Source organism: Theropithecus gelada, chromosome 4, assembly GCF_003255815.1.
Source record: "Theropithecus gelada isolate Dixy chromosome 4, Tgel_1.0, whole genome shotgun sequence".
Classification (NCBI taxonomy): Eukaryota; Metazoa; Chordata; class Mammalia; order Primates; family Cercopithecidae; genus Theropithecus; species Theropithecus gelada.
Genome location: NC_037671.1, coordinates 117,979,021 through 118,003,163, shown reverse-complemented (window position 1 = coordinate 118,003,163; position 24,143 = coordinate 117,979,021). Strand labels below are relative to the sequence as shown.

The 24,143-nt window shown below is 43.3% G+C and overlaps 1 protein-coding gene across 3 annotated transcripts in view; it reads left to right on the top strand.

Annotated features, from left to right (window-relative positions):
- Positions 1-24,143, top strand: part of SASH1 (SAM and SH3 domain containing 1) — a 285,981-nt gene that overhangs the window by 163,165 nt on the left and 98,673 nt on the right. For all 3 annotated transcript variants that reach the window (XM_025381968.1, XM_025381966.1, XM_025381965.1), the window contains exons 3-4: positions 11,406-11,456; positions 11,583-11,632. In XM_025381968.1, coding sequence (XP_025237753.1) covers positions 11,406-11,456; positions 11,583-11,632 — 101 coding nt within the window. The remainder of the gene's footprint in view (positions 1-11,405; positions 11,457-11,582; positions 11,633-24,143) is intronic.

The following is a 24,143-nucleotide window of genomic DNA, read 5'->3' as shown; positions in this document are numbered from 1 at the left end:
TGCAGTGAACTATGACTGCACTCCAACCTAGGCCTGGGTGACAGAGCAAGACCCTGTCTCTTTAAAAAAAAAAAAAAAGGAATGGAAAAAGAGTCAGGCTTATTGGCATAGTGATCCCATTTGAACAAACCAGGACTAGGACAATTGTTCACACTTCTAATCCCACCACTTTGGTAGGCTGAGGTGGGAGGTTTGCTTGAGGCCAGGAATCTGAGACCAGCCTGGCCAACATAGCAAGACCCCATCTCAAAAAAAATAAATTAGGCATGGTGGTGTGTATGCACAGCCCCAGCTACTTGGTAGCCTGAGGCAGGAGGATCACTTGAGTTTAGGAGGTCAAAGCTGTAGTGAGCTATGGTCACACCACTGTACTCCAGCCTGGGCGACAAAGCAAGATCCCATCTCTTTAAAAAACACAAAAACAAAAAATACAAAACAAACCAATAGATTCCCAGTAGTACTCCCTTGTACAGAGAGCCTGTGCAAGGCTGTAGAAAGTAGCATTCTCAAGGGGATGTCCTGGCAGATAATAAATGCTAAGTAAATAGATTTTGATGGATTGTGGCAGCACACAATGAATTTCAACAGGAATTCATTGGAAGGCCATTTACAGTCTAGTTGAGGAAAACCAGGAAGTGAGTAGAAGAGTTGCTACCTATAGGTAAATTTAACGATTATGTGATGTGGCTAGTCATTGGCATGTCCATACTCAGGCATGTCATTTAAGGCACAAGTGGGCAGAGAAGGTTAAATAGGAGAGCGTATTGGAATTGGAGCTAAAGGATGACTAGATTTGGATGGATAGGAAGGAGAAACATTCTAGGTAGCATAAGCAGAAGTGAGACACCAGGCTCAGTCTGCACTCAGAGAACAGAGGACATGCTAACTGTTCACTAAGAGGGTTTATGATCAGGCTATTTGGTGAAGGGCCTTCTTCTTCCAAAACGTGGACTTCATCCTGTCTGTATTGTGTTTCCGTGAAAGATTTTGTGAATTTTGTTTTGTTTTGTTTTAGTCAGAGTCTCGCTCTGTCACCCAGGCTGGAGTGCAGTGGTGCCATCTCAGCTCACTGCAGGCTTCGCCTCCTGGGTTCAAGCGATTCTCCTGCCTCGGCCTCCGAAGTAGCTGGGATTATAGGCGCATGCCACCATGCCCGGCTAATCTTTGTATTTTTAGTAGAGATGAGGTTTCACCCTGTTGGCCAGGCTGGTCTCGAACTCCTGACCTCAAGCAATCCACCTGCCTCGGCCTCCCAGAGTGTTAGGATTACAGGGGTGAGCCACTGCACCCGGCCTCCATGAAGGATTTGGAAGAGAGAAGTGACACAGAAGCAGTGAGTTTCTCAAACAGTACACATCACTGGGGAATTTTGGCAAATTGCAGATTTTGATTCAGGAGGTTTGGGATGGGACCACGACTGGATGTATAGCAGGTTCCCAGGCGATGCTAATGCAGATGGTCCACAAATCATATTTTGAATAGCAGAGACACAGAGTACTATTTCCAGAAGATAGAGTTGACAATAGTGATTAGAGGGGCATGGCACCACTTATCACAGTCCTTTTAGAGTAAAAAGGACCGTAAAGATTATCAAATGGTCCATTTGCCTTTTGTTGCCATTGGAAAAACCAAACCAAACAAAATAAAACAGGTTCTAAAGGTTGCACTGCAGTGGGGAGCAGAACTGGACTCCAGTCTCCCAGCTGACAGTATTTTCCATGCAGCCATACGCTGGTAGCCCAGGTAGCTGTGAGGCAAAGGACTACAGGTGGAATGGATTCACTGGATGGATGCAAGAAACCTCAGGAAGAGAAAAGCAGTAGCTTTGGGCAGCTGATTTAGTGGGGAGTGAGAAGATTCCTAAGACAATAGATTTTTTTTTCTTTCTTTTTTTTTTTGCGATGGAGTCACTCTCGCCCAGGCTGGAGTACAGTGGCGCGATCTCGGCTCACTGCAACCTCCGCCTCCCAGGGTCAAGCCATTCTCCTGCCTTAGCCTCCCTAGTGGCTGGGACTACAGACGCCCGCCTCCACGCCCAGCTAATTATTATTGTATTTTTAGTAGAGACAGGGTTTCACCATGTTGGCCAGGCTGGTTTCAAACTCATGACCTCAGATGATCTGCCCACCTCGACCTCCCAAAGTGCTGCGTTATAGGTGTGAGCCATCACGCCTGGCCAATAATGTTGAATTTTAAGTCCTAGTAAAATCGACACATTTTCCGTGAATTGACTGGAATAGAGAAGTCAGACAAGAGTGGAATGATTTCCTGGCAAAGGTGAGAATGTTGACGTTCAGGTTGCCCTGGGATCTACATGCCTGATTACCCTGCACTAATCCATGTGTTCACTGCTGGAGCTCATCTAGTGGGATGGCTGGTTCATCTGAGACAGGTCAGCCAGGACTGAGAGGTTAAACAGCAGCCAGCAGGTCATAGAGTCAAAGCTTGGACTCCCAGAACTTTGCAAATAGTTACAGTCTCTTTGATTTTTTCAATAAAAATAAAGATGTGATGGTATTTTTAGGTTTAAAACATGGAGAAAGGGGCCTCCTTTAAAAGGTGAGAAATAACCTACTTGAATCTGATCATGTGGACCCATTTGTAATAAGGGGGGAAACCAAATAAAAGCCAAGACTAGATAGTGTACAAGGTAATACAATTTTTTTTTTTTTTTTTTTGAAACTGAGTTTTGCTGTTGTTGCCCAGGTGGAGTGCAATGGCGCAATCTTGGCTCACTGCAACATCTGCCTCCTGGGGTCAAGCGATTCTCATGCCTCAGCCTCCCAAACAGCTGGGATTACAGGCACGCTGGGCTAATTTTGTATTTTTAGTAGAGATGGAGTTTCTCCATGTTGGTTAGGCCAGTCTCAAACTTCCAACCTCAGGTGATTTGCTCACCTTGGCCTCCCAAAATGTTGGGACCACGCCTGGCCAAATGTATACATTTTTAAGTAGAGTTTACCTGGAAGTTTCTGTTCATCTACTTTATCTGTTACTTGGTAAGGATCTCTCCTGTGAAAAACACATATAGTATAGTTTGCCAGCTGGGAGATACCACAACTCTACAGCCATCTTGTAAAGCATTAGAAACCATGTAAATCTATGACCGGCAGCAACTTTCCCCAGCAGTTCAGAGCTTGGATCCCTCCATTAATCGCATGCATCAGAAGTAGCATGTGGCATTTTACTTTTAGCTGCATGTGGCTAAGCATCCGATCGCCTCTGGCTTTTTCCATCTTTTCCTTCCTGTACCTAGTGTGGAGGAGGAGAACTTGGCACCGAGCTGAGCCGGTGGGCGCCTGGTATTCTTCCTCTCCGTTTTTGGAACAGAAGGGGGATTTGTCCCTCCTGCTTTTCCAGCTGCAAAGTTCATTTGGCTTGGAACCTTGGCAGCATTAAGGGAGGAGTAACGTGGATTTCCACAAGAGGTGGAGACAAATGGGAGTGGGGATAAGGGCATGATATTTGTTTTCCAGGATCTAATGCTGCCCTGGGTGGGTTTTTGAATCTGGTATTTTGCACAATGGGATGTAGGTCCTAAAGCCAGAATGTCATCGTTTAGGGATAGAGACTTAGTTTCGTATTTCACCTAGTCCCTTTCAGTGTGACTGTAGACGTGTGTGTATAAACATACACAAGCAGGTAAAAGCACACACAGGTGCACATTTGTTTTGGCTTTGGTTTTGGCAAACTACTGATTTCATCTTGCAATACTTGGGTTTTGCTTTTGTTGTTGGATTTATTTATTTAGCTTCTGTGTTAGATACAATAAACATTTGCGGAACTATTGTTTCTACAAATTATCCAATCTGACAATAAATGCATTTGAAGTTTTTCTCCCCAGTTTTTTTTGGTTTTGTTTTGTTTTGTTTTGTTTTGTTTTTGAGATGGAGTCCTGCTCTGTCGTCCAGGCTGGAGTGCAGTGGCCGGATCTCAGCTCACTGCAAGCTCCGCCTCCCGGGTTTACGCCATTCTCCTGCCTCAGCCTCCTGAGTAGCTGGGACTACAGGCGACCGCCACCTCGCCCGGCTAGTTTTTCTTGTATTTTTTAGTAGAGACGGGGTTTCACCGTGTTAGCCAGGATGGTCTCGATCTCCTGACCTCGTGATCCGCCCGTCTCGGCCTCCCAAAGTGCTGGGATTACAGGCTTGAGCCACCGTGCCCGGCCCAGTAAGATTTTTGATCACCTGATTCATTTTTCTTTTTAACTATACCATATTATAGTGAAGCCTCTTTCAGTCAAACTATAAATATGAAATCATTTCAGCATGGTCCTTCTCTATTAATAATAAAATATACAAATTTTAACACATCAAGAAAATATTTTAATACCAGCCATGACCTAACTTGATAAATAAAGTATTAATGCCTCTTTGTTTCTTTCTTTTTTTTTTTTTTTTTTTTTTTTGAGATGGAGTCTCTGTCTGTCACCCAGGCTGGAGTGCAGTGGTGCGATTTCTGCTCACTGCAACTCCCGCCTCCTAGTTCAAGCCATTCTCGTGCCTCAGCCTTCTGAGTAGCTGGGACTACAGGTGCGTGCCATCACACCTGGCTTATTTTTGTATTAAGACAGGGTTTCACTATGTTGGCCAGGCTGATCTCGAACTACTGATCTTGTGATCTGCCCGCCTTGGCTTCCCAAAGTGCTGGGATTACAGGCGTGAGCCACCATGCCCAGCCTGTTTTAACATTTCTTAGGTAGCTTTTTAGCTTAATTGTTGGGCTACAACTTAAATTGTTATCAAAGTTAACTTTGGGGACTTTTATTATGTTTTTAAAAATATGTGAATAATTTGTATATGTATATTTTTATTACAAAGGGATTTGTTATATTTATCTTTTATTGTGTTTTAAAAATATATTAAAGTAATTGAAAAAGGTTATGAATTGAGAAGTAACCATTGGCGTGTAGAATTCTTTTAGATGTTTTCTCCTGCATTTATAGACATACACATGTAGATAATTTAAAAACATAGGGGAACTGGAGTTTTTTTTCTTTTTTGATACAGAGTCTCACACTGTTGCCCAGGCTGGCATGCAGTGGCACAATCTTGTCTCACTGCAAGCTCTGCCTCCCAAGTTCACGCCATTCTCCTGCCTCAGCCTCCTGAGTAGTTGGGACTACAGGTGCCCACCACCAGGCCGGGCTAATTTTTTGTGTTTTTAGTAGAGACGGGGTTTCACCATGTTAGCCACGATGGTCTCGATCTCCCGACCTTGTGATCTGCCCGCTTCAGCCTCCCATCTTTTCTAAAGATGTAATCTTTCATCTTTAGAAAAAAGTAATGCAAGACTACATGCTGGTAAAAAAATTCAGTGAGATATACTCTCAGCGTTTTTCTTTCTCCATGTGTACACATATATATATGTACAAACATGCATGCATTCATATTGGGATATGTTTATATTTGTGTTTAGTTTTCACTGTCACAACCAACTTGGGAGGGTTTCTTTAAGAGTTTGTAATGTTAATGAGATCTGTAATTTTAACTAAGGTATCCATATGTGACTTAATGATGAGCAATTAAATCTATAGGTCAAATTTCAAAATCTTCTCACCTCACCAGCCACAGAAAAAATTCACAATTCACTTCTTTTTTAAACGTATTTAAAACATTTCAAACTAAGTTATAATGCCCTAACATAAGGTTCAAGTTCAACCATCAGTGTTGTGTGACTCTCCCAGGTCATTCTGAGTCCTTTAATTGAACATGGACCATATCGTGGAGTAATTTCTCATTAAATTCTGCTTAGAATATGCTTTTTCCAAGCAAAGTTTATGAACATATCATATTCAGAAATTTTAAAGGATGTAGCCAGGTGCAGTGGCTCATGCCTGTAATCCCAGCACTTTCAGAGGCTGAGGTGGAAGGATTGCTTGAGACCAGGAGTTTGAGACCAGCCTGGGCAACATAATGAGACCTTGTTGCTATTGGAGGGGAGAGGAAATAAGAAAAAAATATTAAAAGCATTGTCGGGCATGGTGGCTTATGCCTGTAATCCTAACACTTTGGGAGGCCAAGCTGGGGTGGATCACGAGGTCGGGAGTTTGAGACCAGGCTGGCCAAGAGACCAGCCTGACCAATATGGTGAAACCCCATCTCTACTAAAAATACAAAAATTAGCTGGGCGTGGTGGTGGGTACCTGTATTCCCTGCTACTCGGGAGACTAAGGCAGGAGAATCGCTTGAACCTGGGAGGCGGAAGTTGCAGTGAGCCGAAGATTGCACTCCAGCCTGGGAGACAGAGCCAGACTCTGACTCAAAAAAATAAAATAAAATAAAGGATATTATCTTTACACTTAGGAAACAATAGTGAATACTTTTCTAATAAACTCTAAAGTTACATTCAACTTCAGAATGCATTTCTTCATGTCCCTTTGCAACATTTAGATGGAGTATCTAAATTTCATAAATATGATTTTTCCTTATGATCAAAGAAAGTCCTCCAGTGCTAGGAAAGAGTGAAATTCTTGGTGATAGAGCCACGTGCTCAAGATTGAGCAACAGTTAAGGAACTCTGATAGCTAATTCTTAACTTAAAAATGGTGATATTTCATGATTCGATGTCTGAGATTTTCTTCAAAGTAAAATGAGATGAACATGAAGTAAGAGTGAAGGTATAGAGGAAACAAAGTCAACTCCGAACTGCTGATTGTTGGAGCTGGGTAGTAGGAATTGGGGAGTTTACTGTCCTCTTCTCTTTACTTTTGTGTATTTAAAATGTTCTATAATTACAGGTTTGAAATGAGAGACATGATCATTGCAGCCTACTACAGTGCAATATTTTGACCTGAAGTGATAATTCAGGCTGACTGTTGCCAAGATATACTTGAGTAAATGTTGTGAAAGCCACAAGATAATCCTTCCGGATATTGTCATGAGTAAATGGTTGCACCCCATTCCTCATTTTGAAAACTCATGAGCAGGCCCATTTCCTTGACAGTCAGCATGGTGGACTGTAATTCCCAAAGCTGGCCACAGCGATGTCTGCCATCCATGTTGCTCTCATGGTGTGGCTTTGGCACTCCCCCAGCTGAGAGAGGGGGCCGTGAACCCTCTAACACCTGGGAGGGCTTGTGACTCTGGCAGATATCTTACCATAGGAGGCTGTTATAGGAGGCAGTACAAATCTCAGCACTTTGGGAGGCCAAGGTGGGCAGATTGCTTGAGCCCAGGAGTTCGAGACCAGCCTGCGCAACATGGTGAAACCCCATCTCTACACAAAGTACAAAAAAATTAGCCGGGCATAGTGGCGTATGCCTGTAGTCCCAGCTACCTGGGAGGCTGAGGTGGGAGGATCCTTTGAGCCTGGAAGGTCAAGGCTGCAATGAGCCATGACCTCGCCACTGAATTCCAGCCTGGGCAACAGAATGAGATGCTGTCTCAAAAAATAAAAAAATAAAAATAAAAAACCCCAAAATACCAAAGGGGCAATACAGCTGCTGCCTGCCTTTCTCCATATGCTTACTCTTACAACCCAGCATCCTGCTGTGAGGAACCCTCAGCAACCCATGCAGCCCTAGCATTGGCTTCCAGACATGGGAGTGAGCAAGCTTTCCAGTGATTACGGCCCACCCATCAAGTCGTCCCCAGCTTTTGCCTGTTCCCAGCAGAGGCTCCGAACACTGTGGAGCAGAGCAAGCCTTTTCTGCTGTTGTCTTTCTGAATTCATATTCACAGAACCTGTGAAGATCATAAGAAGCTTGTTGGTTTATACCATTACATTTGGGATGATTTGTTACATGGCAGTAGTAACTGAAACAGTTGGCGTATGTTGGGGGAGGAGAGAAGGGTCTTATTTCTCAGTGATCCTTTCTTTTTACAACACGCCCAACAGTTACACATATTTACACATATACTCAATGACTGTTTGGATGAGGTTCACAATGTTTACTATTTCTGTCTACATTAAGACATCCAGATCAGGAGCTGTATTGTAAACCATCAGCTGTTCTCTGAATAAAGGGGTCGTGGCTGAGCAGTCAGGTGCATGGCACATGGCACATTATAGTAATTACTCTTCGGCACTTTTGTCATTGACATCATGTGACACTCATCAGTGTTATGATAATGGAATTTTGCCAATAGTTTATTCCATTTTTCTCTCTCCAAGCATTCATAGGTCCTTAACTTAGTGGATAACTTTACAAGCTTCTCCTCAGTTGTGCAATATTTTTACTTTAGAATGTGTTTGCTGTAAGTCATGCGTCTAAATGATGACTGTAATCTCTTATCCTTGGGGGATAAAATTAATAAGACATCCTGAAAAAATTATTCTCTTGCTTGGTCTTGAAAAAAATAAGTCACTAGAAATATCACTATACAAGATCTCCTGTTCAACATCAGTAAGCTGCCCTTGATAAAACAAATGTTCTGCATGAAAACATTACCTGTCTCCATGATTTTAACATTATATGTCAAACTATAGCCCCAATCAATTTTCTGAAAAGTAGCTAAACAAGCTAGGAATGGTCATGAACTATAGTTCTAGCCACCTGGGAGGCTGAGGAATGGCTTGAGCTCTGGGCATAAGGTGGCAGTGCGTGATGATCACGCCCGTGAATAGCCACTACACTCCAGCGTGGGCAACATAGCAAGACCCTGTTTCTTTAAAAAAAAAAAAATTGTTTAAATAGCTAAAAGAATCAAATGCCTATTTTAAGTAACAAATGAACATGCTAAGATGAAATGATTAAAATTTTGCTTCCTTATCATTGTTTAATACGGTTGTTAATAAGCAACTACTTTGTATATGCAGGGACAGGTACGTTTTGCCATATATGTTACATTTGTAACATACATACCACAACATACATACACACCATATACGTTACATTTGTGATATGACATGGCAAATGATACACTTAGCAAATAAAATCTATTCAAAAAATGCAGATAAATGGTTATAACAAAAGAAGATCGTTTCCTAGCATGACTATTACTAGTGAGGTAGAAATGAACAGCTTGAAGAAAAGGTAAAAATGGAGGAGTGGAGGTGAACTGAACCAGTCACTTTTGCTGGTGGTTTTAGAAGGTCATTGGCTGCAATTGGGTGTTAAAGGGGCAATTTCAGAGAAAATTTCAGAGGAACTAACAGTTTTGTTTCATCATCACTCTGAGTTCTTTGTACCAACTCCTGAATAGAAAGGAAGATTTGGGATTAAAAAATCACTGATGATACTTTTGCTTACCTCCTGCTGTTTAAATTTGTAAATTTCTCTATGTGAGACTGAAAGGTTAGGTCCTGGGAAATTGTGGTTGGTGTGTAAGCACCAGAAATGTACAAAAGTATGTATCCCCTTTGTTAACGGTGTCTGAGCCTGACATCCTACCATTCACACTTGGAATATTGTCCATATACTTTTTGGTAGAATGGTGTATCAAATTTGGTACAGAAATATGTCTGTTATGAACAACAGTGGCAGTAAAAACCAGGAGGATGTTAATGAGAGTTCTGGGGAGCTTTTACTCCACTGTGATATCTTTTTATAACAAACAAGGGCCTGAGATTAGGGGATGAGTGAGTTGCCAGTTCATTAAATTCTTGTCCATTAAATCCCATTTCTCTTTCTGGCTGCTTGTCAACAATCATCCCATTCTCAGATGTACTCATCCCAGCACATTCTTTCTTTTTTTTTCATTGTGGCAAAAAAGCAAAACAAAACAAACAAAAAAAAGAACCCACATAACGTAAAATTCACACTCCCAACAGTTTCCCCAAGTGTGCGGTGCAGTATTATCAGCCACATGCACGTTGTTGAGCAACAGATCCCCGGAACACTCCTCCACAATCCTGCATGAAAGCGCATTCATTTTGATACTCTATATTCATACTGGATTCCTGTTCCTTGTTTAAAAATATAACTTTGCTCTGAGTTATACTTATTTTCATACTTTATTGCTACTTTTATACTTCAACAAAAGTTTTTCAGTATTGGTGTAGTTTTATAATTGTGTTAATGGTGAAAAGGACAATTGAACAATTAGATGCATGTGAAAATGCATAATTTGTATAATTAGTTTTATCGCAGGTAATTTATCTCTCTTCATTATCTTACTTTCAAAGGAGATGCAGCCTCCTTGAACTATGAAATGAGGGCATTATAGTATATGGTTTTATCTATAATATTCTTTGATTCTTCTGCCTCTCATGATTTAATGACATTCTTTTTTTTTTGAGACGGAGTCTCTTTCTGTTACCCAGGCTGGAGTGCAGTGGAGCGATCTGTGCTCACTGCAAGCTCTGCCTCCTGGGTTCACGCCATTCTTCTGTCTCAGCCTCCCGAGTAGCTGGGACTACAGGCACATGCCACCACACCTGGCTGATTTTTTTTTTTTTTTTTTTTTTTTTGTATTTTTAGTAGAGACGGGGTTTCACCATGTTGACCAGAATGGTCTCGATCTCCTGACCTTGTGATCCATCTACCTCAGCCTCCCAAAGTGTTGGGATTACAGGCGTGAGTCACTGTGCCAGCCTCAGTGCATCTTAATATCAAGTATTTATATTTCATTTATCAAATCAATACCAAGAGTGTTTGTTTTTAAATTTCCAGATAGGTCAGTTCATTTGTGTTAGGGAAGTATAGTGATTTTTAAGGCTGCAAGATAACATTCAGTTAGCTTCCCAACTTCCTAAAGACATTAACAACTTCTCCTAAGCTACTAAGTACTCTGAATACGTTTAGAACTTTAAAATTGGATTGGGGCTGGGTGCGGTGGCTCATGCCTGTAATCCCAGCACTTTGGGAAGCTGAGGCGGGCAGATCACAAGGCCAAGAGATCGAGACCATCTTGGCTAACATGGTGAAATCCCGTCTCTACTAAAAATACAAAAATGAGCTGAGCATGGTGGCGCCTGCCTGTAATCCCAGCTACTCGGGAAGCTAAGGCAGGAGAATCGTTCGAACCCAGAAGGCAGAGGTTGCAGTGAGCTGAGGTCGCGCCACTGCACTCCAGCGTCCAGCCTGGTGACAGAGCTAGACTCCGTCTCAAAAAAAAAGAAAAAAAAAAATTGAATTGGAACTCTAGTGTCTTTAGAAAACAGCTAAACTCAAATGGGTGGCAGTAAATTCAGTGTCCTAGTGACCAACTAAGTATATCCACAGAATTATTTCACCATGAACTATCAGTCCCCTTGACTGAAATTGTGCTTTTTTTTTCTTCTGCAATGAAATTGTCAGCAGAGTCTGGCAGCAAAGTTTGGAAAATAGTTCAATCTTAGGGGGCCAGAGCTCTCATTTTAAAAGTATTTAGTTTTCCCAGAAAATCTTATCTCTGCCATCTCCTCCCACTCTATACCCTAACCTTTCCCGAATCCTCCCCTCTCTTCTTACATGTCTATTTGTCTTTCTCGTGTGTGACATGTTTGGAAGTCCCGTTAAACCGGCATCTGTTCTGTTTTAGGAGAAACCCGACGCTAGCCCCACGTCACTTCAGCTGCGGTCCCAGATCGAAGTAAGCACAATGACTTTAATCATCTAGTTTTGCTTCTGCCTTTTTTTTTTTTTAAGTGACACTCTGTACAAATCAGATGAAGCCTGCTGCTCTGACCACACTGACTATACGAATCTTCTCTCGTAGGAGTCGCTTGGCTTCTGTAGCGCCGTGTCAACACCAGAAGTGGAAAGAAAGTAAGTCTTTCTCCCTCTGCCCAGGATCACTTTCCAAGAAGGTGTCTTTTAGGTCCATGCTGACGGAAATCAAACAGGCGATCGTGTGCGTATGTACTATGGACTTGGATGTCATTTTCCTTAACATGTTGCATGCATGTGTATGTATCTAGGTGGCTAAGAATGTGTTTTGTAATGCAGTTGGTGATGTCTAAGGATTTTGTGAAGAGTTACTGATTTTACACTGCCTATTGTGAATACACCCTAAATAAATCTCCGGAAATAAAAGAGAAAGGGAAAGGATAGGTGCATTAACCAAGATGGATTTTCATCTTTTACATTAATTTTTAATATAGGATAAAAGTTATCAAGAAGCAAGATACAAAAATAAAATGTACTATGTTCCAGAATAAACCAATGATTAAAAACCCATCTTCTGCACCTCATTTTGGTAGGTGACCTTAAAACAGCAATGAACGTGTGTGTAAAAAAATGGCAAATGATCCCTAGCCTTTCCTGTTAAAGGAAATGTTTTTGCTTCCTTGACCCAACTTGGGCCCTGTAATTTCTGCTTTCATAGAAGCTAATTTTATGTTTCATGTTATGTTTTCAGTATTTCTTTTAGGCAACATAAATAAGACAAAAAACAAAGAGAATCTTTTTTCTAAAACCTTTTTTTTTTCTACTTTATTGCATCATCATTATGCTAGAATGTTCTATTTGTGATCTTCCGTGTTAAATTTAAAGAAAGTCCGCATCTCTAAACAGACGCTTCCTTTGGCATGGAGCCACTTGTACGTTCATGCCAAGGGAGGCATAGAAGTGGTTTAGGCATCAAGTATTTCTGGAATGCAAAGCACACGTTGGGGAGAGCGTGTGTGTGCTTTAGAGCACAGCTTTGCCTAATCCATCCACGTGTGTGTGCTGCTGGCACAGGCGGTTCAGGGAGGAGGGCTGCTTTGCCAGAAAGCTATAATTCTAAACTTAAGAGGCTTTGTGGGTTTGGTTCTGGACTGAGGAACGTTGCGGGTGATGTCCCACAGCAAACCAAGGCCACTGCCCACTCATGGTGCGAGGATAACTGTGCACATCCATCAACTTTTTTTTGTTTTGCTTACCTTGCCTCTTCCCAGGAACCTGGCAATGTGGAGGCTGAAATAGACAAAAAAGACTCAAGTTGACATTGACTTTGAACTTGGAGGTACTGTGGTAGGGGTAGAAGCATCGAGTGAATGGGCTGTAGCTTTTCCTGCCCTAGTTTATTACTTATGTAGCATGATTCAGGCTGAGAGCTCAGGTGTTCCCTCAGAATCTCTGAATCCTTCAGGAAACAAGAAATGTTTGCTCTTCCTCCTAAGAGGAAGTGACTCACCAAATTTGTACTAACCTTAGTTAGGCTGGGTAGTACTTCTTCCCCTCAATTGTGGAGAGTCATTCTTTCCGTGTTTATATCCTTTACTTAGTAAAATGTGGCATGGCTCTTGGGGCCGAGAGAGACTGATGGCCTCCTCTGAGGTTAACGAAAAAATTCAAACACACACCCACTGTCCTCTTTTGTAATATTGTCATCTTGCCTCTGTAATTTTAAGTGGTTCAAACTTAATGTGCTTCTAAACAATTTGAAAGTTTAAAAACATTTTGTCCTTTATTTCTCTGTTAATGGCTTTTGAAAACTATGCTACCCTTTGCTTTTAACTTAAAAACACTGTTTTTAAAAAATTTTTATGGCTGGGTGCAGTGGCTCAGGCCTGTAATTCCAGCACTTTGGGAGGCTGAAGTGGGAGGATCACTTGAGGCCAGGAGTTTGAGATCAGCCTGGGCAACATAGTAAGACCGTCTCTGATCCACCCCACGCCCCTGCCCCCAGCCCCCCAAAATTAGCCAGGTGTGGTGGTGCCCACCTGTAGTCCCAGCTACTCGGGAGGCTGAGGCAGGTGGGTCCCCTGAGCCCAGGAAGTTAAGGTTGCAGTGAGCTGTGATCATGCTTGGGTGACAGAACAAGACCCCATCTCAAAAGAAAAAAGTAATAAAATAAATTTAAACTTACAGTAAAGTTTCAAGGATTGAGAATTGTTCAGTGAATGTTCATGTAATCTTCACGCAGGCCACCAGTTGTTGACATTTGCACACTCCTGAGCTTTCTCTCTGTCTCTCTCTCTCTCTCTCTCTCACGCACGCACACACACACACACACACCCCCCACCACCACCACCACTAATTATTATTACTGCTGGCCTGTTTGAGAATAAATGGTAGACATCACGACTGTCACCCCTAAATGCTTAAGCAAATATTTCCTAAGGACAACATTCTGTTACAGAATAATATAGTATAATGACCAAATACAGGAAACTTAATAACTTTTTCTAATATACAGTTTCTATTCAAGTTTTTCTTTTTCTTTTCTTTTCTTTTTTTTTTTGTTTTTTGTTTTTTGAGAGGGAGTATCGCTCTGTCACCCAGGCTGGAGTGCACTGGCGTCATCTCGGCTCACTGCAACCTCCACCTCTTGGGTTCAAGCTATTCTGCCTCAGCCTCTTTGAGTAGCTGAGATTACAAGCAGCCGCCACCACACCTGGCTAATTTTTTTTTTGTATTTTAGTAGAGAAGGTGTTTCACCATGTTGGTCAGACTGGTCTCGAACTCCTGACCTCAAATGGCCTGCCCGTCTGGCCTCTCAGAGTGCTGGGATTACAGGGATGAGCCACTGTGCCTGACCCTATTTGTTTTTCTAATCGTTGCAATAATGTCTCTTATAGCACTGTTTTTCCAGTCCAGCACTTTTTAGAAAAAAAAAAAAAAATCACTCACAGCATGTTGGTGTCATGTCTTTTGTCACATTTAATCTGAAAGGGTTTCTTAGCCTTCTTTTATCTTTGACAATAATGACATTTTTCAGAGTGTAAGCTAGTTGTTTGGTGAAATGTTTGTTTAGCATTTATTTAGTTTTGTTTTTTGATTTTTTTTTGCTCCACAGTGCATTACATCAGGGGGCCCGTGATGTCCGTTTGTTTCATTATTAGTGATATTAATTTCGGTCATTCAGTTAAGGTGGTATCTGCCAGGTTTTCTTTGAGAAGTTACGATTTCTTCTTTGTAGTGAATATATATGTATATATTATGAGGTGATAATCTGAGACCGTGAAACTGTCATCATCAAACTTTTACCTAATGGTTTTAGATTCTTTCCATGATTCTTGCCTGAATCAGTGTTGCTGTGATGGTTGCAAAAGGGTGATACTTATTCTTGTATTGATGATTATTTTGTATAAAATCTCCCAAGAGATTTTGTGTTTAAATTTCATTTGCCTTTAAAGATATATCACTCTGAAAATCTTAGGTCAGATTATATTTTGAGTAGGTTCGATGCCTTGTCTCTATTGAATAATTTATTAATTGTATTTGAAGATGCAAATAGACAATCTCACTATTCCCTTACATCAAAATGCTTGCTGGGAGCCTTACCGTTGAGTATGGGAACCTCAAAGGGTGACCTGGCGAACCAGTTGGCTGTGTCTGGTTGGTGTCTGCAAAAGTCTCTGCCAACCAAAATATCATTCTGCGTCAGAGTGGTATTCTATGGGCAGAAGTTTTATCTGCTTTTTATTACAAAAACAAGAGAACTTAGAAAACACATGTGGGCAAGACCTGCGGGGGCCCACCCTTAGAAGCAGAAATGCAGAGAAGGAGGCAGTGTGGAAGCTGAGCACTGCTCCTGCGACTCCTGCCTCGCAGATCCAGTCTCCCAACTTGTCTCAGGCACCCCCAGTGCGCGCGCCTCCCTCCTCCTCGCCCAGCTAAAACCTATTCCAAGGGAGATATCTGGCCTTAATTATGCTTCAAATGTCTGTTTCTGAAAAATAACATCACTTTTCTCGGCAGTATTTAGCATTTAACAGGGTTTAAAGTCTCAAGTTACAGGAAGTTAGCTCTGACCCAGAAGGTGGGGAGGGAGAGAGACAAGCAGTGAGATTTTCGACATACCTGGCATCTCAGCATCTATTATAGATGCCCCTGCCAAGTGGGGCTGCTGGCCTCTAGATGTGCTTGACCTGCGTATACAAGAGGTAGGTTGGTAAGTAGGTGATAGGTAAGTAGGTGGGGGAAAGAAAGAACAGACCCTCCCTACCTTGTCATGAATTTGGTGGGGTCCCCATTCATCCTTGTTTTCTTACTTCATAATGAAGGCCAAGAGAGCTTTCATTTGAGCCTCTTCTGTTTATATCTATCTACATTGTTTATTGATGAGACTATCTGTTACTGGAAAGGGGTCCTAATCTAGACCCCAAGAGAGGATTCTTGGACCTCGTGCAAGAAAGGATTCAGGGCAAGTCCGTAAAGTGAAAGCAAGTTTGTTAGAGAAGTAAAGAAACCAAAGAATGGCTACTCCAGAGGCAGAGCAGTGGCATGGGCTGCTCGACTGAGTAGACGTACAGTTGATTTTTGATTATATGTTAAACAAGCGGTGAATTATTTATGAGTTTTCTGGGGAAGGGGCAGGCAGTTCCCAGAACTGAGGGTCCTTCCCTTTTCAGACCATATAGGGTAACTTCCAGATGTTGCCATGGCACCTGTAAACTGTCATGGTCCTGGTAGGAGTGTCTTTTGGCATGCTAATGCATTATAATTCACATATAATGACCAGTGAGGGTGACCAGAGGTCACTTTTTCATCACCATCTTGGATTTGTTGGGTTTTGGCCATCTTCTTTACTGCATCCTGTTTTATTGGCAGGATCTTTGACCTGTATCTTGTGATACCAGTCCTGCCAACGTCCTATCTCATTCTGTCATAAGAATGCCTAGCCTTCTGGAAATGCAGCCCAACAGGTCTCAGCCTTATTTTACCCAGCCCCAGTTCAAGGTGGAAGTGCTCTGGTTCAAATGCCTGTGACAGACGTGCTTTATTACTCAATCTTGGATTTGTGTCAACTGGCTGAACAGGTAAAATTAACTAATTTTCTATTACCAGAGACTTTAAAGAATATTTAGAGAGTAAGGCTTTTCTTGAGGGTGCTGGGAAATAGCTTTATAACTATGACAAATAAGTTTAGCTACGAGTCGCAGGAAACCTGACCAATAGTGATTCCTTAGACACATCTGCGTTCCATGAATGGGTCCAGGGCTGGCTCCATGACTCAAGTCGGCCTTCAGAAACCCAGATGGCTGGATCGCTTTCTTTTTTTCTTCTTTCTTTTTCTTTGCCGTCATAGCCTTAAAGTGGCTGCTGCATCTTCTAGGTGGGAAGAAAAAGCAGGGCGAAGGCAGGGAAGAAGGCAGTAGGTCCCGAGGTTAAACCATGTGCTTTGCAGAGCTTTCCTAGAAACCCTGTCCACCACATTCCAGTGTGTGCCACTCATTTGCTCATGCAGCAGCTGTTTGCTGACCAACCTGTTGTTGAAGGCAGCCTTCAGGGGGCCCAGGATATAGTGATGGACAGAGCTGTCACAAGCTTATATGCAGCTTACGTTTGAAGGCAGGGGGATATACTAGAACAAAAATTACATATTTAAAGTCGTGGCACAGATAAAAATAAAGCAAAGAAGGGGGACCCAGAATTGGGTCACTTGACCACCATAGCTATAAGGGAGTTTAGAGAAGTGAGCATTTTTAATGGAGCACATTGCTGTCCTAAACAACATAGGGTTCTTTTTTTGTTTTTTTTGTTTTTTTTTTTTGAGACGGAGTCTTGCTCTGTAGCCCAGGCTGGAGTGCAGTGGTGCGATCTCGGCTCACTGCAAGCTCCGCCTTCCGGGTCCACGCCATTCTCCTGCCTCAGCCTCCCTAGTAGCTGGGACTACAGGCGCCTGCCACCATGCCCGGCTAATTTTTTGTATTTTTAGTAGAGACGGGTTTCACTGTGTTAGCCAGGATGGTCTTGATCTCCTGACCTCATGATCTGCCCGCCTCAGCCTCCCAAAGTGTTGGGATTACAGGTGTGAGCCACCGCGCCCAGCCAGGGTTCTTTTCTTTTCTTTTTTTTTTGAGATGGAATCTCACTCTGTTGCCCAGGCTGGAGTGCAATGGCGCATCTTGGCTCATTGCAAGCTCTGCCTCCCAGGTTCACACCATTCTCCTGCCTCAGCCTCCTGAGTAGCTGGGACTGCAGGTGCCCACCACCACGCCTGGCTAATTTTTTTGTATTTTTAGTAGAGACGGAATTTCACCGTGTTAGCCAGGATGATCTCGATCTCCCGACCTCGTGATCCGCCCACCTCGGCCTCCCAAAGTGCTGGGATTACAGGCATGAGCCACCGTGCCCAGCTCAGTGTTCTTTTCTTAAGGGAAGAGGGTGAATAGACATTGTATAGGAGACTAGCAGTATTTTCTACGAAAAGTTAAACTTTTATTTGTATGCATGTAAACAAAGGAATCTGAAAATTGCCTAGATGTCTGACAAATAAGCTGTGTGTCAAGATTTTTTATTGTCATTACATCCAAGGAAGCCAACTGTAGGGAGGGCCACCTGGCTATTTCGTAATATGTTTATGGAGGAAATCTTCATGGGGTAGTTTATATAGACTAAAAATTGAAAAGGCATAAGCAGATAATAGTAGGTGATGTTTATTGAGTTCTTATTATGTGCCAGGAACTGAGCTAAGCACTTAACATTGATGCATTTAATACAAAAACCCTATGAGATGACAAATGGAATGATTCCCATTTACAAATGCAAAACTAAAGGACAGAGGTAAGTTGCCCAGGACCACACAGTTACTAAGGAGCAGTACACAGATTTGGTCCCAGTTCAGAACCCATAACCCTAACCACAGAGCTATAATTCCGAAGTCCTTAGAATGCGTTGCTTATGCAAATACAGAGGCTAGTGGCAAATCGTGTTCGTTAGCATCAAATAAATAGCAGCAGTTAAAACCTACACTTCAGAGTTCCCTTGAAAATAGGAGCAAATTCTACCCTCATCCAGATATAAGCTGGGTCCTGGTTGTTGATCTGTAGAGGCAGGAAGGTCCAAAATAAATCTCAAAACTTCACCTTAGCCAATATTTATAACGTCTTTTCTACTAAGTCTTCCACTGGAGTTGAACAGTCACTGATTTAGTTTCACTTTTTTTCATTATCTGTGGCTACACTTGAACTATTTTATGGTGAAAAAGTCCAAAAATGTATAGCATGATGGAAAAGGAAGGTAACTAAAAGGAGAGAAGGCTAATAGAGCAGTGTTCTGTGGTTAAATAAAGAGGATCGAATATAGTTTATAAATGTTCTATGCAGACACTTAACTCTCCTTGGACAATGCTTTACTCTCAGGTATGTTTTATCTGGCAAGCTGATTACTCTTTTGATTATGTCAGCTTTCCTTTTTTCCCTCTCAAAGATCTTTGTCTTCACCCTCTTTCCTCTGACCGCAGGGAAGAAGCCCCAGCACACACGTGCCTGTTGCAGTCCCTCCAACTCCCTGTTTTGATCATCTGCTGCTCTCTGGATTGCTTGCATCTCTGATCTGATCTTCTCCTCCTCCTCCTCTTCCTCCTCCTCCTCCTTCTCTTCTTCCTCTTCTTCTTCCTCCTCTTCTTCCTCTTTGTCCTCCTCCTCTTCCTCTCCTCCTCCTCCTCATCCTCCTCATCCTCCTCCTCCTCTGTGGTCTGCCATCCACCTACCTGGCCACCTTAGCCCTTGCTACATGCTCCCTAGGCAGAGCAAAAGCTGCTGCAGTTTCTCAACAGGCCCTATTCTCCCATGGCATGCTGAGCCTCGGAAATGCTGCTCCTTCAGTGGGATGCTCTGTCTCCCACTCTCTCACCATCATCCCCCACCGCCCGCCCTCTGACCTTTCCCTGGGCAAGCTCCACTCAATCTTAAAACCTCAGCTCTGGAGTTGGCCTCTCCCAGAATTCTCCCCTAATCCATAGACTTGAGGTGAAGTGGCCTGCTACTTGGCCTCTATACCCCCTGGACTCTCCTGCTCCTGTTGCAGTGGAGAGTGTGTGTGTGTGTGTGTGTGTGTGTGTGTGTGTGTGTGTGTGTGTGTTTTGTCACCTTCCACCCTGAACTTCTTGAGCCCTAGATCTTTTGCTTTTCTCCTGGCACACAGAAGATATTCCGTAATGTTGAATAAATCAATTGAGTGACTGAGCATGCACAAACATGCTTAGGTCTTCTTTACTCTAGAAAAATCTTCTTGCCATTCTTCTAGACTCTATTTCTGTTTCTCTCTTTCCCTAATTGCTAAACTTCTCCCATGAAGCCCGGCTCCAGTCTTCATTCCCTGATGAAATGTTATTTCAGAGGTCAATGGCTTTATAGGAACCTAACCAGAGACCTCTCCCCACGTGCAGTCCCTGTTGCATTGGGTCCTGCTGACTTTTCCTCAGGTCGCATTTCTCTCATCTCCCTTGGTGGCTGCGACTTTGCCACCAAGTTTCGAGTTTTTCCTCCTTTATGTGCACTCTGTGCAGCTCTGCCCACCCCTTACTGTGAGTGCACCCCAGGCTTTTTACCCAGCCTGTGAGCTCTCCCAAGGCTCTTACCTGTGCCCATGGCTTTGAGCTCTTTAGGTACCCATTGTAGATTTAACTCTCTAGCTCTGACCTTTGCAATCTGGTAGCTTGCCTATTACAGCCTCTTGCTGAAAAATGCCTGCTCACTAACATCTCAGCCACCCAAACTGCCCATTCATATAACATAATTCATCACTTCCTCTTGACCCTTCTCTAACCACCTGCTCTTTGTCCATACTTCCCTCTCTGTATCCTTGAGTAACTTTTCTGCCCTTCACCCAGGGTTTTTCATCATGATGTCCTGTTTTTTTTCCTTGACCCCAGATTGCCAACTGCCAAATTCTGTTTTTCAACTTCTATAACTTTTCCTTTGTTTCCCTCTGTTTTAGTCCATTTTGTGTTGCTATAATAGAATACCTGAGACTGGTTAATTTCATTTCTTTTCTTTTCTTTTTTTTGAGACAGAGTCTTGCTCTGTCACCCAGGCTGGAGTGTGGTGGCACAGTCTTGGCTCACTGCAACCTCCACCTCCTGAGTTCAAGTGATTCTCCTGCCTCAGCCTCTCTAGTAGCTGGAACTACAGGCATGTGCCACCACGCCCAACTAATTTTTGTATTTTTAGTAGAGACAGGGTTTCACCATGTTGGCCAGGCTTGTTATGAACTCCTGACCTCAAGTGATCCACCCGCCTCAGCCCCCTAAAGTGCTAGGATTACAGGTGTGAGCCACCGTGCCTGGCCGAGACTGGCTAATTTCCTTCTCTCTTTTCTTTCTTTTTTTTTTTCCTGAGATGGAGTTTTGCTCTTGTTGCCCAGGCTGGAGTGCAATGGTGCAATCTTGGCTCACTGCAACCTCCACCCACCAGGTTTAAGTGATTCTCCTGCATCAGCCTCCCGAGTAGCTGGGATTACAGGCGTGTGCCACCAAGCCCGGCTAATTTTGTATTTTTAGCAGAGATGGGGGTTTCTCGATGTTGGTCAGCCTGGTCTGGAACTCCCGACCTCAGGTGATCCACCCCCCTCAGCCTCCCAAAGTGCTGGGATTATAGGTGTGAGCCACTGTGCCCGGCCCAAGACTGGCTAATTTCTAAAGAAAAAATGTTTATTCAGCTCAGGGTTCTGCAGCCTGGGAAGTTCAAGAGCATGGCCCTGGCTTCCGGGGAGGGCCTTCCTGTGGGGTCATAACATGGTGAAAAAAGCCAAAGGGGAAGTGGACAGCTGTGAAGAGCCAGGACCAAACAAGAAGAATAACCTCACTTCGTAACAGCCCACTCTCTCAGGAACCGATCCATTTCCACGGGAATTAATCCAGGCCCTCGAGAGTGAGAACTCACTACCGCAAGCATGGCAGTAAACCATTCATGAGGGATCTGCTCCTGTGACCCAACACCTCCTGCTAGGCCCCACCTCCCAACATCACCACACGGGAAATCAAATTTCATCATGAGTTTCAGTGGGGACAGAAAGACCATACCTAGACTATAGCACCCTCTGATCTGTATTGTTCCAAGTGAGACCCTTAGTGCTCTTTTCATGAACTAAAGAGCATTCCAGAAATTGCTTTTGGATTTATCTCCCTAAAATACACTCAGGTCACGTCTCATTGAGGGGATGCCCAGCTCTCCCCAGTGACATCTATAAATTAGGACCTGTCTAGGTTTTCACCTTGGTAACCAGTGCCCCTACATACATCCCTGACCCTCATACCTTCATATAACCCCTACTCCAGCCCAACTAGATATTATGATTACCCAAATGCCCCCTTGGCTGTCTGAATTTCATGCCTTGGAAGCATTTCCTTCCTTCAGGTCCTATTTGAAAGGCTGTTTCTCCTTGAGTGCTTTCTCAGTCTCTTCACTGTCTGTATCCTCTCCTCTCCTTGGACTTCAGTAGTATTTTCCATGGATCTGATGTCTCTTAACATACCGTAACACGTATCCTATCATCATTGTTGTCAACATCATCATAACATGGTTTCTCGGGTGATGTCTATATATTGGGTACTGTGCGAATCTCTCATGATATGTTATCTCTTTTTTGTTGTATTTTGTATAAACTCATTGAGGTATATATTGTATTTGAGACTCATTAGCTTGCCTAAATTCCCAGAGCTAGAGACACACATCTCAATCCATTCTGAGTGTCGTTATAGCCTTGGAATTAAGATGCCCTGCCTGGTACCAGACTCTCTGGGTTCAAATCCAGGTTGTCTGTCTTACCAGCTCTGCAACTCTTGGGCAAGTCACTTGACCTTTCTACCTATAGTTTCCACAATTATAAAATGAAGATGATAATTGTAGTGCTTATCTCACTTACTAAGCCATAAAGAGCGTAGTAAGCGCCTGGTAATCTTGTCTGTTATCTATCTTTTCTGGCCCACATTCATGCCTTTCCTGTGTCTTGAGCCACTTGTATATTTCTCTAATCCCAGAAGAACCAACATAGTCATGAGCCCTGAGGCTGAGAGCTCACTCTTCCGATTTTCTTCAGTTTCCAGGATAGTGGTTTGCACAGAGCAAGTGCTCATTTAGTACTTGCATTGAATTCATTGAATGCCCCTAGTTCTTTGTAATAGGGCTACAGATGGATTGTTCCCAGGACTGGAATTTCAGAGAAGCTACCTTGAGCTTACTTGTTACCCAACATGTGTCAGTGTCTCCCCAGACTGATAGCATGAATAAAAAGTGCTTTCCGCTTGTAAATATTAACATTATAAAGACACCTGTAAATAAACATTTAACAGAACAGTAGCTTCCATAAATTGCCAAATCTTTTTCTGAGGGTTGCCCCCATTTTCTTACTGGATTCTGTTTCATAGTCTGCTTCAAGTCTCCCTAGATTTTCCTTTTCTAAAATAGAAACAACTGCTGGGCATGGTGACCTGCACCTATAGTCCTAGCTACTCGGGAGGCTGATGCAGGAAGATTGCTTGAGCTCAGGAGCTCGAGACTAACCTGGGCAACACAGCAAGACCCTGTCTCTTAAAAGAAAAAAAGAAAGAAAGGAAGAAAGAACAGACTACATAATACCTTCAGTTGAAGGTACAATACCAAGAAACTCATACATAATATTGTGATTTAGAAAATCATGCTGTGGAATTATCAGTCCTCCTTTGGAAGTAAACCAGATTCAGTGAAAAGGGCTGATGAGGTCTGTGAGTTTAGGAAATCCAGGTCAAGCCACGTCCCCTGGTGCTGACATGAATGCATCCTGTCTCCACATCCTGTTTGTGGCGGGGCTATGGTGTAGGGTGGGGACACCCATGTTTTCCCCTGGGGAATGTGTGTGTGCGCCCTGCACCTGGGGCTTTTGTCTGTATATGGGAGTGAGGACGTCACGCAGAGGCATGCCCTTCAGAGTGGGTCACAGGGTGCTTCTGCCCCACGGAGGTGGATGTGCCCTCACTCTGTGCCTGGCGTCCTCCCAGTCCTCATGGGCTGTTAGAGCATCACCAAGATAACCAAAGGCAACTGGAGCCACCATTATTTGTTTTCTTCAGGCGCACCAGGGTGGGAAGCATAGGCAAAACAGCAAACTTAGGTTTTACAAAACAAATGGACTGGCCCAAGAGCCAGGTGTTATTATGAGAGTAGGTACCCTTCTGCCTTAATCAGTAGAGGCTGAGGGCATGAGGGCCAGGTCACTGGCCAGGAGGCTCGTCCATCTGTGACTCGTCCTCTCAGCCACTTTATCCTCTGGGCTTCAGCTCCCTCGTGGGCATGGTGAGGAGTGTGAGTCAGGTGGTCTCCAGGGTCCCTCTAGCTCAGGCTGTCTTTTGTTTTCTGCTCCAGTCTAAAGCATGCCCTGCACCGATCAATGTAGCTTGGACTCTGCATGTCCCACTATGTTGTAGCTGGTGTAGGCTCTGGAGCTGGACAGAATCTGAGCGTGAGTTTATGCTCTGCTAGTTGTGGCATTGGGAACAAGTTATTTGAATCCTTTATGCCTCAGGTTTCTATTCAATAAAGCAGGCACAAAAACAGCTGTTTTCAAGGGTGGTGCTGTGAAATGCCCAGCACACAGCCTGGCAGGCGATAGGTGCTCACATTCTGCCGTTCCCTCCCTCACCCGCTCT